Raw genomic sequence first — 14,843 nt, 5'->3', positions numbered from 1 at the left:
TAAGCAGTAGAATTTCTGATACATTTCTGCTTATTCATCCTGTCATGATGATTTCTGTTAGCTATTTGTGTGATTCCTGGCAGCATGCGGAGGAAGAAAAGTGTGTTTTTGTAACTGGGTGGGTGTTTTTGTCACATATGCAAATGAGAGTTGTTTGCTCTTTGTGTACACATGAATGCTGCCCTTGCCTGTTTGAGTTTAAAAGACAGTTTCAGCTGCCTGGGTTGCAGTCTGGTGGGAGCCATCATGGAGAGAGCTTTGGTGCAAATCACTGTTTTTGGGCTGCTGCTGCCTTTGGTTACCACACTACCAAACAAGGTAAGGTCACAAAACCTAAAGGACAGAGCACCACACTGCAAGGACACTGAATCTATTGAATCATTTGATATCTTAGTGCTGATTAATTAACAGATATCTGAGGCTTGTGCTTGATTTTTTGTATTTCAGCATCTTTCTGTCAGTTGCAACAGATTGAACTCTGCATTTGATAAACATCAAAAAGCGCAGGTTGAATGACCTGATGGCTCTCTCCCCTTAGTGTTGTTTCATATTCGTGTGTGTGTGTGTGTGTGTGTGTGTGTACTTGAATAATTCTTGTTGTGGGGACACATTCACATTAAGCTGATTCATTCAATTTTAGGGTTAAAACTTGGTATTTAGTAAAGGTTTGGGTTAGGTTACGGTAAAACTTGTCAGTCAACAATGTCCTCTTGAGTAACAAAAACATGCTGTTGTGTGTGAATGTGTATCACTCATGTTGTGGGTCCATCAATCTGTTTACACAGTCACACTGGGGGAACTCAACTCCCTTTTGGGGACAAAAAGCTGGTCCCTGTGATGTCAATCATTAAATTAAAGGGTTAAGGCTTGGTAAATGTTAAGGTTAAGGAATAGTGCGGGTGAGCAAGTCATTGCCATGTGAAATGGATGAAAAATAACTAAAATCCAATGTCCAATCCAAAGTCCAATGAGATTTCACTGATGCCGCCCACCAGCACTTTGTTTTTCACCAACATCTGGCGTTTGGTCAGCTGGTTGTCAGCCAGGGAGATCAACCAAGCCATTTTTTATTGTGAAATATGCCTCCTGTATTTGCTCAGGACGACTGGGACATCTACAGCTTTCACATCAACTCCACAGTGACCAGTCGTTATGCCACCACTGTGATCACAAGCCGCGTGGCCAATCGTATGGACGAGTCAAAGGAAGTTGAATTCCATGTCCGGATTCCCAAGAACGCCTTCATCAGTAAATTCAGAATGTGTGTGAAGCAAAAATGATCTGTGAATACTTAGGGGAATATGCACATAAAGAATTATAAATTAAAGAATCATGAAAATTGATCATGGGCGACTCAGGAGTATGCCTGTATAAACAAAGACTTTCCCTTGGTCTTCTTCAGGTTTATAGATGGCCAGGAGTACGATGGTGTTGTGAAAGCTAAGGAGCAAGCTCAGCAGCAGTACACTGAGGCCGTGGCCCGTGGCCAAAGCGCTGGGATTGTCAGGTACATGGATCAATGGATTTACTAACGATTATTTTCATTGTCGACTAATCTATTTATCATTTTCTCAATTAATCAATTAGTTATTTGGTTTATAAAATGTCATCTAAAATGGTGAAAAATGTCAATCAGTGTTTCCCAAAGCCCAAGATGACGTCCTCAAATGTGTTGTTTTGTCCACAACCCAAAGATGTTCCGTTTACTGTCATAGAGGAGTAAAGAAACCACCAAATATTCACATTTAAGAAGCTGGAATCAGAATTTTGACTTTTACTTAAAATTTACTCAAACCGATTCATCGATTATCAAAATAGTTGGTGATTAATTTAATAGTTGACAATTAATTGATTAATCCTTGCAGCTCTAAATGTATTACCAGGTCTTATACAGGTGGTTCTTTGTTCCATTTTGTAGAAGAGCCTTGTGTGTCCTTCGGGATATGGGAGAAGAAAATAAAAATTATGCTGATTTTTTCTGACTTTTGTCAAATGTTTGCTTTTTTCTTGCAAAATACTGGCTACTTTCACATCTTCAGGTTTCTAAAATCCTTTAAATTAAACAATCTGAGAAGAAAAACATCCCAACTCATATCTACACTAAGGTCATAACCTGTGATGAGGGGTCATAAGTAGGCATTGTTTCATTTTGTGAGGGGTGACAAGCCAGAAACAAACCACTGCTGCAATGCCATGATTATCATTATCATTATCATCTGTGTTGCAGTTCTGTAGGGAGGACCCTCGAGGAATTTAAGACCTCCGTGACTGTGGCTGCTCACAAAAAGGTCACCTTTGAACTCACATATGAGGAACTGCTGAAACGCAAGCTTGGCAAGTACGAGCTGCAAATCCACGCTCGACCCATGCAGCCTGTCAAAGACTTTAAGGTGCGTCTTTCCTGTTGGTATCTAATCATATCATCATCCAGGAAAACAATGCTGGGTTAATAACATCTTCCATGGTCAGAGCTTCTTACTGTTTTATTTTATTTTTTCCTCAATGCCAGGTTGATGTGTACATTAATGAGAAAGCCGGCATCAATTTCATTGAGGTTAAAGGAGGGCTGAGCACCAAAGCTCTGGCTAATGCCATCACCAAAACACATGCAGACAAACAGGTACAGCATGCAGTGATGCAAAATTCTGATCTGTATTTAACTTGATTGCTATCTTATTCTGACCCATATCCAGATGTTTAAGTATACTATACATCATGGCGCCACAATGGCACTGGATATACATACATATGTATACATTCTGGCTTATTGCTCATTCTGATGCACATCTCTTAGTATCATTCATTCATTTTTATATACTGTATATCTATGTCCACTTTTCCAACTGTTTGCTCTTTCTGGTTGGATACCAAACTGCATTTTGCTGTACCAGTAGTGTTCAATACTGTGCAGTGACAATAAGGTTGAATCTAATCAAATTTAATGAAAGGCAGAGGACTCTTCTTTTTGACCAACAGAACTCATTCATTGACATTATTTGTCTACCAAGTGTCTATGAAACCTGATTCTTCTTCTGTTTCCAGGCGTGGGTGTATTTCTACCCGACAGAGGACCAACAGAAAACATGTGACAGCTGTGGAGATCAGGGTATGAATGGAGATCTGGTTATTGTTTATGATGTCAACAGGGACACCTCACTGGGAGACATCAAGGTACAGTAAGAGTAAATTTCCTGCAAGACTGTTGACTCTGAATGGTCTATTAGCATTGAACATAGTAAGTAATCAGTAAGAGCTAAAAAAAAAAATACCATACTTACTGAAATGGATATTTTATCTTTCCCTGTCCTTGTAACAATCTTTTCTAACCAAACTTTCTTCTTACTCCCCCCAAGACATCAGCTGGGTACTTTGTTCATCACTTTGCTCCATCTAGTCTTCCCCGCATACCAAAAAATGTTGTCTTCGTTATTGATCAAAGTGGCTCAATGCATGGCAGAAAAATACAACAGGTACAGTATTTGAAGAGTGTTAGTTTGTGACAGTTAATTAGTCTATTATGTCTATGATTTACTTAACAGACAACTTTATGAAGTACACAAATATTCTCACATGGTTTCTTACTTGAATAAAAGTTCTAATGTGTGAATGATGTTTTTGCACAGACCCGAATAGCATTAATCCACATCTTGAATGACCTGGCAGAAGATGACTTCTTTGGTCTCATCACTTTTGATGACAACATTTTTCACTGGAAACGAGAACTTGTTCAGGCCAACCAAGAAAACCTGGATAGTGCCAAGACATTTGCACAGGGTATTAAAGATAGAGGAGGTGAGGTTTTTAATAAAATATTTTATTAAGGGATGTGAACATTTGACAGCAGAACGGTGTCAATGAAACATTTTTTCGTTTCATTTCAGCCACAGACATTAACGGAGCGGTGTTGGAAGGAGCACGTATGCTGAATGCACATCCCAGAGAAGGTTCAGCGTCAATCCTTATACTTCTCACCGATGGAGACCCAACCACAGGTTACAATAAAATACACATGCACGCAATCACGTGCACAAACACAAATACTTAATAATCATTTTTAAATGATCTGTCGCTGGGTTGACTACAGTCTTTTTCTGAATACCCTCTCCTGTCACCAAACTAAAGCCCACCCTTGGGGGTCTTTAAAGATCACAGACATTTTACATGAAAATAACGTTAGCATTATTTACAGTTAATTGTATAAAATGTGTTTATGTACACACTGAAACTTCTACTAATCACAGGATAGTTGTTGATTGTACTGCGTAAGGGAATTTGAGTTCAACTTGCCTTTTTAAACCACCCGTCTTGTGTATTTGCAGGGGTGACAAATCTTGAAATGATACAGTCAAATGTAAGACGGGCTATTGCAGACAAATTCCCACTCTACTGTCTTGGTTTTGGTTTTGATGTCAATTTTGAGTTCCTTGAGAAGATGTCGCTGCAGAACAATGGTGCGGCACGACGGATTTATGAAGACTCTGATGCTAATTTACAGCTGCAGGTATTTTAAATCACTTGCACCCCCCTCATTATAGATTTGCTACATTCCCATGAGATAAAATTGATCATGGTGGACTGTGGAGAGATTAAACATTCATACAGTGTCCATACTGTATGTCAACAGGGTTTCTATGAAGAGGTGGCCACTCCTCTGTTGACAGATGTGACAATGATCTATGTGGGTGGGACCAATCTAACCCAGACTAACTTCAGCCAGTATTATAATGGCTCTGAGATTGTTGTGGCCGGTCAGATCACTAACAACGACATTGAAAGCTTCACTCCACAAGTTGTGGCCATTTCGGTAAGGATTGATCCACACTGCACATCAGCTGTAATCTTCTGAAAGGTTTGTGAAAGTCCCTGTGTACACTCACATAACAATTCATTTGGACTATGACAGAGGAATACAAGGGTGGTGTTTTCTGACACTAACACCCCTGTGGAGTCCACTGGAACAGTGTCTGACAGCCATATCCAGAGAGTTTGGGCCTACCTCACAGTCAAACAGCTTCTGGAGAAAGAGTGAGTGTGATGTCGACCATGTTTTCTCTTTGTTCTTGTTTGTAATCACGAATTTGTTGAAGGCCTGCAACCCTCATATTTCTATTGAATAAAATAATAGTTGACATATGAAAATATAAAATACTGGAAAATGCTCATCACAATATCCCAGGGCTCAAGGTGAACAGTCCAAAACCCGAACAATTTTAATTTACAATCCAGTGAAACAAAGCAAATCCTTACTCATTTGAGAAGCTTGAACCAGACAATGTTTAGCAATTTTGCTATGACTTAAGCAATTTAATCGATTATCAAAATTGTTGACGATGAATTTTCTATCATCAATTAACTGTTTGCTAAGCCCTCTAGTTACTGTTTCTACGCCTTTCAAGCTTTCCGTTGTTGCAGGGCACATATGCAGTTTACTTTGGTAACGGTGGCGGATTTGTTGCTCGAAATTCGCAGTATAACTTTTGAAACAACGGGTCTTTGATTTCACACAGAAGTAAACAGAAGCAGACTTCTCATTTCTAGTTGACGACCGGGTACTTTGGGGGCAGAAAGGACGACTGTACCTTTTTTATCAGCCGCAGCTAGCTAGCTTAATCTGACGTTAATGCTAATGCTAATACAATTTATCAACTAATCATTTCAGCACTAATTTATTGACAAAAGAGGAAAGTTGACATGAGTAAGAGGAGTAATATGTGTGTATATGTGTGGGTTCACATTAATTGTTGGGGAAGCCAAACAGCTACTGAGGATTCAACAAAAATAGTATCAAAAGATAGCATTGGCTGCTATATAACTTTACCATACTTTGCTGTAATGTAACTGTCATGTTTAAAACAAATGTTCATACTTGTGACACAGGCTGCAGTTATCTGGACCTGAGAAGGAGAATGTGAAGAAAGAGGCCTTGGAGCTGTCGCTGAAGTACAGCTTTGTGACCCCACTCACATCCATGGTGGTCACCAAGCCTCTGGGGGAGAACACAGAAGTGCTCCATAAACCCAAAGAAGGTGAAACACCTGCTGGTGAGCACGGCCACGCAAGTCAAGGCAAGTTTATTTGTATAACACAAAACAAACACAATGAAAAATCAATGGTTTCCAATGTCTCTTTTTCAACATTTCTCTCTTATCAGGCCAATTACTTGATCTGAGTAAGACACATCTGCATGATTTGGTATCAGGTGGTGTAATTACTATGCATGAATACAGTTATTGCATTTTATAACAACAGATTCCCAGTTCACAGTTTGTGGGTGGCACTTACATTGATTGATTGATACTTAATTAACAATAATAAACTAATTGATTAACTGATTGATTAACTAATTGATTTTAATTATTTGCAATGAAATAATTAAGAACAATTCATAATTTAACATTTCATTATTGCAAGAATTAATTGCTAATAAATGTCATCAGGAAACCCTGGTTATCTCCTTGTTCAACATTCCCCAGATATGTTGATTCCTGCAGGTAAACTTCTTTCTCTGTACCAGTTCTGATCAATCCTTTTAATTTTGGTTTAATTTATGGTTCCAACCACCCATGTTGAACTACAATATAATTTGTAAACATCATGAGTAAATAACTAACTGTATCTTAAACCTGCAGTGTGGAACTTTTGTCTCCCCTTTTGGCAGTGAGAGTAACACAGTTACACAAACGTTGTGTGCTTGTGACGTAGGCTTGTGTTCAGAAATAGTTACAAAAGTACAGCGAAATTTCCACAGTTCCAAGACAATAATCCATTATTTAGGTAGAGTAAATGTAATAGCTACATAGCCTACTCCAAATATTTTACAAATACCTACCTGTCCAAGAGCAGTTACGCGACATGCGTTTCTGCCCTCAGTCCCTTTTCTTCTTTCAGCTCCAACAAGGAAAAGCTACACCAGTAATCTCCACTGTAATCCTTCCTGTACAGTTGCTCCTCCATTCAGCTCTGGCAAACCAATCATTGATGGCTGACATAAAGTGCAGTCCGCCCCGCTGAAACTAGATTAAAAATTTCTGTATACTGCGAAATACAGGGAGATTTACCTGGCAGTGATAGGCTTAATCAGCATTTTGTGAACTCATTTGGCAAGGGCTTGAATGCAACAGATTTTCATTTATATGTAAAAGTCCTGCACTCCAGCTTTAACTTTTTGTCCTCATCCTTTTCTTTTTAACAGCACAAAGGCAATTGATATTTTAATGTGTTTTACAAAAAACCTTTATGGATCAGCAAGAAGGAGTGACCTGAGCGTCCCTCCCTAAGACACACTTGGGAGGTTGCAATGCTAACTTACAAAGCATATGCTAACATACAGAGTATATAATCAAGTAAATTAGTACATAAATTAACAACTGTATCTTAATTTCATGGTATGTTTTTCTTTCTAAGCAGGGATTAGTTTTCAGGATTATGATGACTCCATTGGAGGTATGACACAGTTACACATCTGCACTGTTCTGATATGACTACTGCTTTTGCAGCTTAAAACCATTACTTGTTCACGTTGTAGAAATTTTTCATAGTTACAACTTAAACTGTCTGAAAAGGTCTTGTCATTTTTAAATAGTTTTCTCATACTCACAAAATTTAAAGTTGTAATCTTAGATTTTTTTTGCAAAGCACTTCTGTGATATTAGCAAAAACTGCAGTAACGTGAAATGTGCAATATTAACTATATATATAACAATATAACTAATTCTTCTGCGAGGTTCTGAATATTACTAGTTACATTTGTAACAAATAGTATTTTGTAAAGTATATTTTTTACAGAAAATGTACCTGCAAGATATTAACAGATGTTTAATTCTTAAATTTGCCTGTTTTGACATTTTCCAGATCTGTATGAAATATCAGCAGGAAACCGTGGTTTCCTCCCTCCACATTTCCAAGATATGTCTTTCATGGTTACTGCAGGTAAACATCTTTTTCTGTATTCTGAAATGTTCTGCATCTGCATTATAACACACAGTGAAAGACAATCAATTATAGGTGTATGTATCAAATAGCCAAATGGTGTCGTATGTACGATCTTTGAACCCACAAAAATGCAGAACCACAAGGTAGCTAGTCACTTGATTCACACTTTATTATAACAAGCATGGATATTGGACCGGGGTGTAGCAGTGGAGAACAGGCAAGGTGGAGATGTCTGAAGAGGCAGGCAGACAGGAATCCAGAGAACAACAGGAGCTGATCACCAGCACAGGATAATCCTTTGGGCAGAACAGAAGACAGGATCAAAAACACGAGGAAACAAAATATACTTGCAAAGTACTTAGCTGCGTATTTCTTAGCAGAGCCTTGACATAGTGGTCGTACAGTGTACGGGGACAATCTGGCGTCGGTGTAGTGGAAGAGTCTGGCATATAAGCTGTGGAGACTGATGAGTAGATAGAGGACAGGTGTGCCGGTGATCAGCGGCAGGTGAGGATTCATGGAGCCGGTGACATACACACACACAGACAAGTAGGGGACACACAGGAAACATCAGGAAGGGGAAACAACAGAGAACACAGGGCTGAAGAAGCAACGGTGGCAGACTACCACAAATGGGTCAGGTCTACAAAATGTAGGCATTATATATAAAATAACTAATGATTTTTTCCCCCCAGGCTATGTCTTCAAAATGTGTTATGTTAAATATTTTCCAACATATAATGTTTTGCTTTATTATAAATATTTCCAACAGGTGGAAAATTTGTTTGGGCAAAATTGGATGTTGTCACTGATTGATTTTTCTAAGAATCTTGAAGAGAAAAAAATGATCTGCTTCCATTTATTGTTTCATGATTTATAATTATACTACTTTAAAAAAAAGCCACATGGTGCTGCTGTTGGATGTGAATTTCCACTGAAAATTACCTACTTCTTCTATGCCCCTTGGCCTAAACTTTACACCAAATTTCTTTGAGTCTTTTTAGTAGTTTTTGAGATATTGTGCTAATTAAGGGACAAACAGAGCAGAAAAACACAACCTCCTTGGTAGAAGTAGAATGCTAATGTCCTTTTCCCTTTTCCTAACTTTATTTGTTTTTACCCCAACTTATCCAAATGTATTGTGTACATTTACATGCAAATTTAAATACTGCAAAAACAGGCATTAAAGAATTAGTATTTTTGTTTGGCCTTTTCAATTGTAGCCCAATCACATGATTTGATAGGAATCAGATGTTCTTCAACGAAAACATTTTTAAATACAACTACTGAAAAAGCATCAACTTGTATACATAGATTTTCAATTTGTAGATGTAGGTTAGGGTTTGTAGGAGAAATTTAATTGGTGAGGATTTAGAATAACGTGTGTATTTAGTGGTTTGTTTTGAAGCAGAGGTCAGGTGTCAGAATATGGATGTCAATTAATGCAAAATCCTCTCCAATTAATACAATGTCCTCTAAAGCTTTGTAATATAAATGTACAGTATATAACTGGCTTTGTGTAAATGTATTTACAGGTATTCTTCCTGGTGTCCCGTTGATGACTGAGGAGATCAGGGTGCTTCCCACCATTGTGCCAGACAGAGCAACTACTGGTAGAGTATCTCATGCATGTAATTCATGGTATAGTTCATATAAAAGGGTGCACTTCTGTAAAAAATACTGTAAAAGGCCATACTTTCACTAAGAGAACCTGCCTGTCATTGTCACCATGCTGTAATCATCACAAATGCCCTGTGGCTAGAGAGAAACAATTTGAAAACATCCAGCTAGCTGATCAGTCTTTAACTGTATCAGGCATTATAGCATTAATTAGTTAATGACAAATATACTAAGAAAGTTTTGTCTTTCCCCTTTGCTGTTCGACACCACAGGAAAGTCGAGGTTTGGATAGTTTGGAGTATCAAACTATAATGCATCTTTAGTTGGTTAAATTGGTGTTGAGATGCAAAGCAGTATATTTTAGAAGTGTTTCCTTCTGCTGTGTGACTCTGTATCTCTGTGTTCCTCTGCAGGTCCTCTTTTCCACAGGTTTTTGCTAAAAACTGAGAATCAATCTCTTCCACTATGCTTTGATGTCGCTGGAGATGTCCGCCTTAAACTGCTTCACCATCCCAACAGGGGTCAGTAATGTTCCTCTTTGTGCCATCACTAGTTCCCCTCAAGTTCTTAAACAGCCTGGTCAATAAACCCCTTATTTTGCCTTTTGCTCTCTTTCTATGTGTAACAGAAAATTATGGTTCTTCTTTTCTCCTCAGGATCTTTGTGTCAGTTGTATACACTGCATCACGCCATAATTATCCCCTAGTTTGCAGTGGTGGAAAGTACATTTACTCAAGTACAATTTTGAAGTACTTGTACACTTGAATATTTGTATTTTATGATACTTTATGCTTCTACTTCACAACATTTCAGATGGAAATATTACTTTTTACTACAATAATTTGACAGATTTTACATTAAAACATATGATAAGCTTATTAAACACTCCTAGATAGAGAGCCACTGGGCTACAGTACAGTACTGGTATTTGTACATCTGCCACCATGACTAGTTGTCAAGGGTGTTGTTGAGTTGTTTTTGTTCCCTTTTGCACTAGAGCTGTCTGTGAATGGTGAACTTGATTCAGTAGTGTATGGAGGCTTCAAAAGGATTATCATCCACTTCAAAACTGACCAGCATGTTGAGGTTGACACCAAGGGAATCACTGTACGAGAGGGACAGACAGTGACACGCCACACTGGACAGGATCTCATCACAGTTGGAAGGTGACTTTGCATTGTAATGGCAAGAATTACGCTACAATGATACTCAGTGGTGTATACAGACTCTGAGATATAGGGATGCACAATGCTTCTGTGTGCAGTTAGGTTTTTTATGTGTGGCCTAAGGTCAAAGTGACTTTTAAAGGAATAGTTTAACATTTTGGGAAATACACTCATTCACGTTCTTGCCAAGAGTTAGGTGAGAGGATGGATTCCACTCTCATGTCCGTATGCTATGTATAAACCAAGCGCCAGCATCCATCCATCTTAGCTTACATCGCTATTTTACGGGGGGGTGATTTGTTGTTTTCAGGTTTTTGTATGGATTAAACAAATGAGATACAATGTGTTAATTGGTGAGCTTTAGGCAGATTTTGTCACCCTTGAACAGAGCTCGTACTAGCTGTTTCCCCTTGTTTCCAGTCTTTTTTTCTAAGCTAAGCGAACTTAGCTTCATATTTACTGTACAAACGGAGAGAGTTGTATCAATCTTCTCATCTAACTCTCCACTAGAAAGCCAATGAGCATATTTCCTAAAATGTTGACTTTTTCCTTTTAAAAAGTGCCCCCTATACAGTGTGGGCGCTAGAACAAATATCCAAGGGGGGCACTAGGCTTATAGCAGGGGGGCACCAAATTACTGGCAAGTGGCAACATAGTCGTGCATAGTGAAAGTGAAACCATTCAGTGGTATGCTCCTGGGGAGAAAATTTTAAGAAATAAATCACAAAAATAGTGCATTCTTGTCGCTTTCCTGATAATCTGAATAAAACCACAAGGAGAAAGCACTTAACTAGGTGTAACATTTAAGCAGCAAAACTAAAAACTGTAGTTATAAACTTGACAGGACAGAGGAAACTCTCCAGAGGAAACAATTAGTTAACATGAACAAAAAGAGGTGTTCAGCACTGAGAGCAAAAAGGGCAGGTACAGGCCCCAACACCCCACTGATGATAGTCATGATGTTGAATTTGTGATTAATTCACTATTATAATGTAAATTGGTATTTACAACTGACTGTTACATTAAAGGCCCTGCACACAGGTGATTTTAATTATTTTGGATGACAAGAGCTCTTCTCAGGAGTGTGTTGGAGTGTGCAGACTATGTTTGAGGGACATCTTCCTCACTCTCCTGTTAGCTTTGTTGCACCTGCCAGGGAGGGAGAAATTACATCTTCATCATTCTTATTGGTGTATTGACTCTGGTGATGTCATGTAATGCTCAGCATATCTTTTCACCTCTTCAGCCTGAGTGGGGGTGTAATCAGCCAAGATAAGTGAAATGACCTGTGTGGGTGTGCAGGGCCTTTAAAAAGAGTCCAAAAGAAAGTCAGAACGAGGTGTTTTTTTTCCCCCTAGTGTGACAGTGATCAGGCGGGACAAGGAAATAGATGTTGCAGCTGGAGACACACGCATGGTCATCTTAATTCATGAGCAAGGTGACAAAGAATTCATCTGGCCGGTTTTAAGACAGCAGCCATCGGACGACACCGTTACAGGAATTTTAGGTGGGTGAAAAGGCTAGATTTGCTTGTATGATTTAATATCGGGTTGACAATATATTGAATCAGTGTTTGCACCCAACTGTGTTGGTTGACGGAGAAATCATTTGTTAAAAGACACAAGTATTTTGTGCCAGCTTTTGTGTGTCATTGCTTTATTGTATGTCCTCTGTGTGTCCAGCTCTAAAGGCAGCAGTGTATGAGGAGGTGCAGCAAACTCCCTCTACAAAACTTAAGCTCAAAGACCAGGAGATTGATGTTACCAGGTACATTTTGTTCTCTATTATTAGTTGGTATAAAAAGAGAGCTGTTTGAGAGTGCTATAATGATAATTACTCTCATACATAAAGATATATGGCCATTAATGTATTTCTTTTGTAGATCCGATGCTGTTGACTACAGTATTGTCTCTCCCCCGACACTGGACTGCTGGCTCATGTCTGCTGAGTCTGCCCTGCAGAGACGCCTGGAGGATTTCATCGTTACACAACTTTAACTGAGAAACATGTTGAATCACTTGCAAAGATTTCATTATTTGATCGCTTTAATGTTTGCAATGAAAGCTAGGTGTATGATTACTTTTTCCTACTTTATCACCTGTTTTCCCCACCATTTCCTGACCTCATCATTTCGGTACTCTTTCACAAAAGCTGTACATACTTGAAGACGGAAATAATAAATGTATTTTTGCTTGACACCATACAATATTGGCCACATACTTGTGTCATTATCAGTGCACACACTGAACATATAAAGCCAAATTGTCTCTGTGTACCTCTTTCACTTTAAGTTTTCAAACCATTGTTGTCTGTGTTTGCATGAAAAGCTTTCAGTGTGGAAACAAAGTCCTGGCAAAGTGGGCAGGCCCAACCCTCAATGTCAACAATAAAGCTCACATAACAGGGCTCAACAATAAGGATTTCCCGATTGCCCGGGGCAAGTTAAATGCCACATCGGGCAAATAAATCTAGCAACTCACTTGCCCAATTGGGCAAGTGGTAAAAAAGAATTAAACATGTATTTTTCTGGAGCTGATGATGGAAGCAGCTACCACTGTTGAGCTTAAATACCAATTGGGCACTCGTAAGTTGGGATGGGTACTGAAACCCAGTATTAAACGGACCCCGTGGCGAAATCAGTAATCACTGTAGTGAGCCTCTTTTGCTGTCTGTGTGGGGGCTGGGCTGAGGTCCCCCCGACACACAGAGCGCAATCAGCAGATCAGAGAGGCCATGGTGGAGATTACTCGAGTTGACAACAACTAAGCTTGTTATTTAAGTAAGTGTAAAACCTCTGCGAGTAAAAGGCCTTACTTTATCAATACACCTGTTCAACAAGCATAAACATGTAGAAAGCAATATTTTAATCTGCTCTATCTGCAGTCTTTCATGTTTTCCACAAGCACAGCGAAGTAGCTCAAGCTAAATCAGTATCACTCAGTATTTTGATGTCAGGAATATATGTTATTTGACATTTTAGATTTGTTTCAGTGAAATTGAGTTTATATAGTGATTTTGCTGTTGTAAACACTATTGCTGCTCTATAACCAACATTTAGTTATATTTAAAATATTAAATTCTAATCCTGCTCTGAATTTTTAAAATTACATATTTTTAAAAGCAATTATTTAGTAATGAAAAAACGATAAGAGTATCGATAAAGAACCGAACCGATAAGAGCATCGATAAGAATAGTAGTATCAATAAAATCCTAACGATACCCATCCCTACTCATGAGAAAATGGCAGCGGGTAAAGATAAATAATTAACACTCACTCACAGTTAAGGAGTCCATCTTTAAATAGGAAGGGGATTGTCATACGATTTTCAATATACAATAATGTTTGTTGCTTTGCATCTATGACACACTGTGTCCTTGTTCTGATTCATTTACTTTATTTATAAAGATTAAACATGACAATCAACTTTAGTTTTTGTTGTTATTTGATAACCGCTGATAAATAAAACAATTTGTATAGGGGCAAGTAAAAACTGACTTTGGGCAAATAGATTTCTGAAAAAAACCTTAACGTTGAACGCTGCATAAGCAGATATATTTCTGCTTATTTATCCTGTGTGGAAACAAAGTCCTGGCAAAGTGGGCAGGCCCAACCCTCAATGTCAACAATAAAGCTCACATAACAGGGCTCAACAATAAGGATTTCCCGATTGCCCGGGGCAAGTTAAATGCCACATCGGGCAAATAAATCTAGCAACTCACTTGCCCAATTGGGCAAGTGGTAAAAAAGAATTAAACATGTATTTTTCTGGAGCTGATGATGGAAGCAGCTACCACTGTTGAGCTTAAATACCAATTGGGCACTCGTAAGTTGGGATGGGTACTGAAACCCAGTATTAAACGGGCCCCGTGGCGAAATCAGTAATCACTGTAGTGAGCCTCTTTTGCTGTCTGTGTGGGGGCTGGGCTGAGGTCCCCCCGACACACAGAGCGCAATCAGCAGATCAGAGAGGCCGCGGTGGAGATTACTCGAGTTGACAACAACTAAGCTTGTTATTTAAGTAAGTGTAAAAACCTCTGCGAGTAAAAGGCCTTACTTTATCAATACACCTGTTCAACAAGCATAAACATGTAGAAAGCAATATTTTAATCTGCTCTATCTGCAG

General features: G+C 38.7%; 1 protein-coding gene across 3 annotated transcripts; it reads left to right on the top strand.

The window, feature by feature from the left end:
- Positions 1 to 160: 160 nt before the first annotated feature.
- On the top strand, positions 161 to 12,921 carry LOC122865302 (inter-alpha-trypsin inhibitor heavy chain H3-like). Of its 3 annotated transcripts, XM_044173558.1 has the most exons (22): positions 161 to 318; positions 1,101 to 1,261; positions 1,403 to 1,507; positions 2,228 to 2,390; positions 2,510 to 2,620; positions 3,043 to 3,171; positions 3,354 to 3,470; positions 3,624 to 3,792; positions 3,882 to 3,992; positions 4,320 to 4,501; positions 4,625 to 4,804; positions 4,904 to 5,025; positions 5,878 to 6,065; positions 6,438 to 6,491; positions 7,408 to 7,443; positions 7,852 to 7,929; positions 9,468 to 9,545; positions 9,966 to 10,073; positions 10,550 to 10,718; positions 12,077 to 12,225; positions 12,401 to 12,485; positions 12,601 to 12,921. In XM_044173558.1, exons 1-22 carry the CDS (start codon positions 172 to 174, stop codon positions 12,713 to 12,715), a joined length of 2,757 nt encoding a protein of 918 aa, XP_044029493.1. In that variant the 5' UTR covers positions 161 to 171; the 3' UTR covers positions 12,716 to 12,921. The 3 variants fall into 3 exon arrangements, with proteins under 3 accessions (XP_044029493.1, XP_044029501.1, XP_044029508.1); XM_044173566.1 differs by lacking the exon at positions 6,438 to 6,491; XM_044173573.1 differs by lacking the exons at positions 7,408 to 7,443; positions 7,852 to 7,929.
- Positions 12,922 to 14,843: the final 1,922 nt, after the last annotated feature.

The sequence above is a fragment of the Siniperca chuatsi genome, linkage group LG2 (genome assembly GCF_020085105.1).
Source record: "Siniperca chuatsi isolate FFG_IHB_CAS linkage group LG2, ASM2008510v1, whole genome shotgun sequence".
Classification (NCBI taxonomy): Eukaryota; Metazoa; Chordata; class Actinopteri; order Centrarchiformes; family Sinipercidae; genus Siniperca; species Siniperca chuatsi.
The sequence above is the reverse complement of the archived record's forward strand: the minus strand, read 5'-3'. Positions and strand labels throughout refer to the sequence as shown.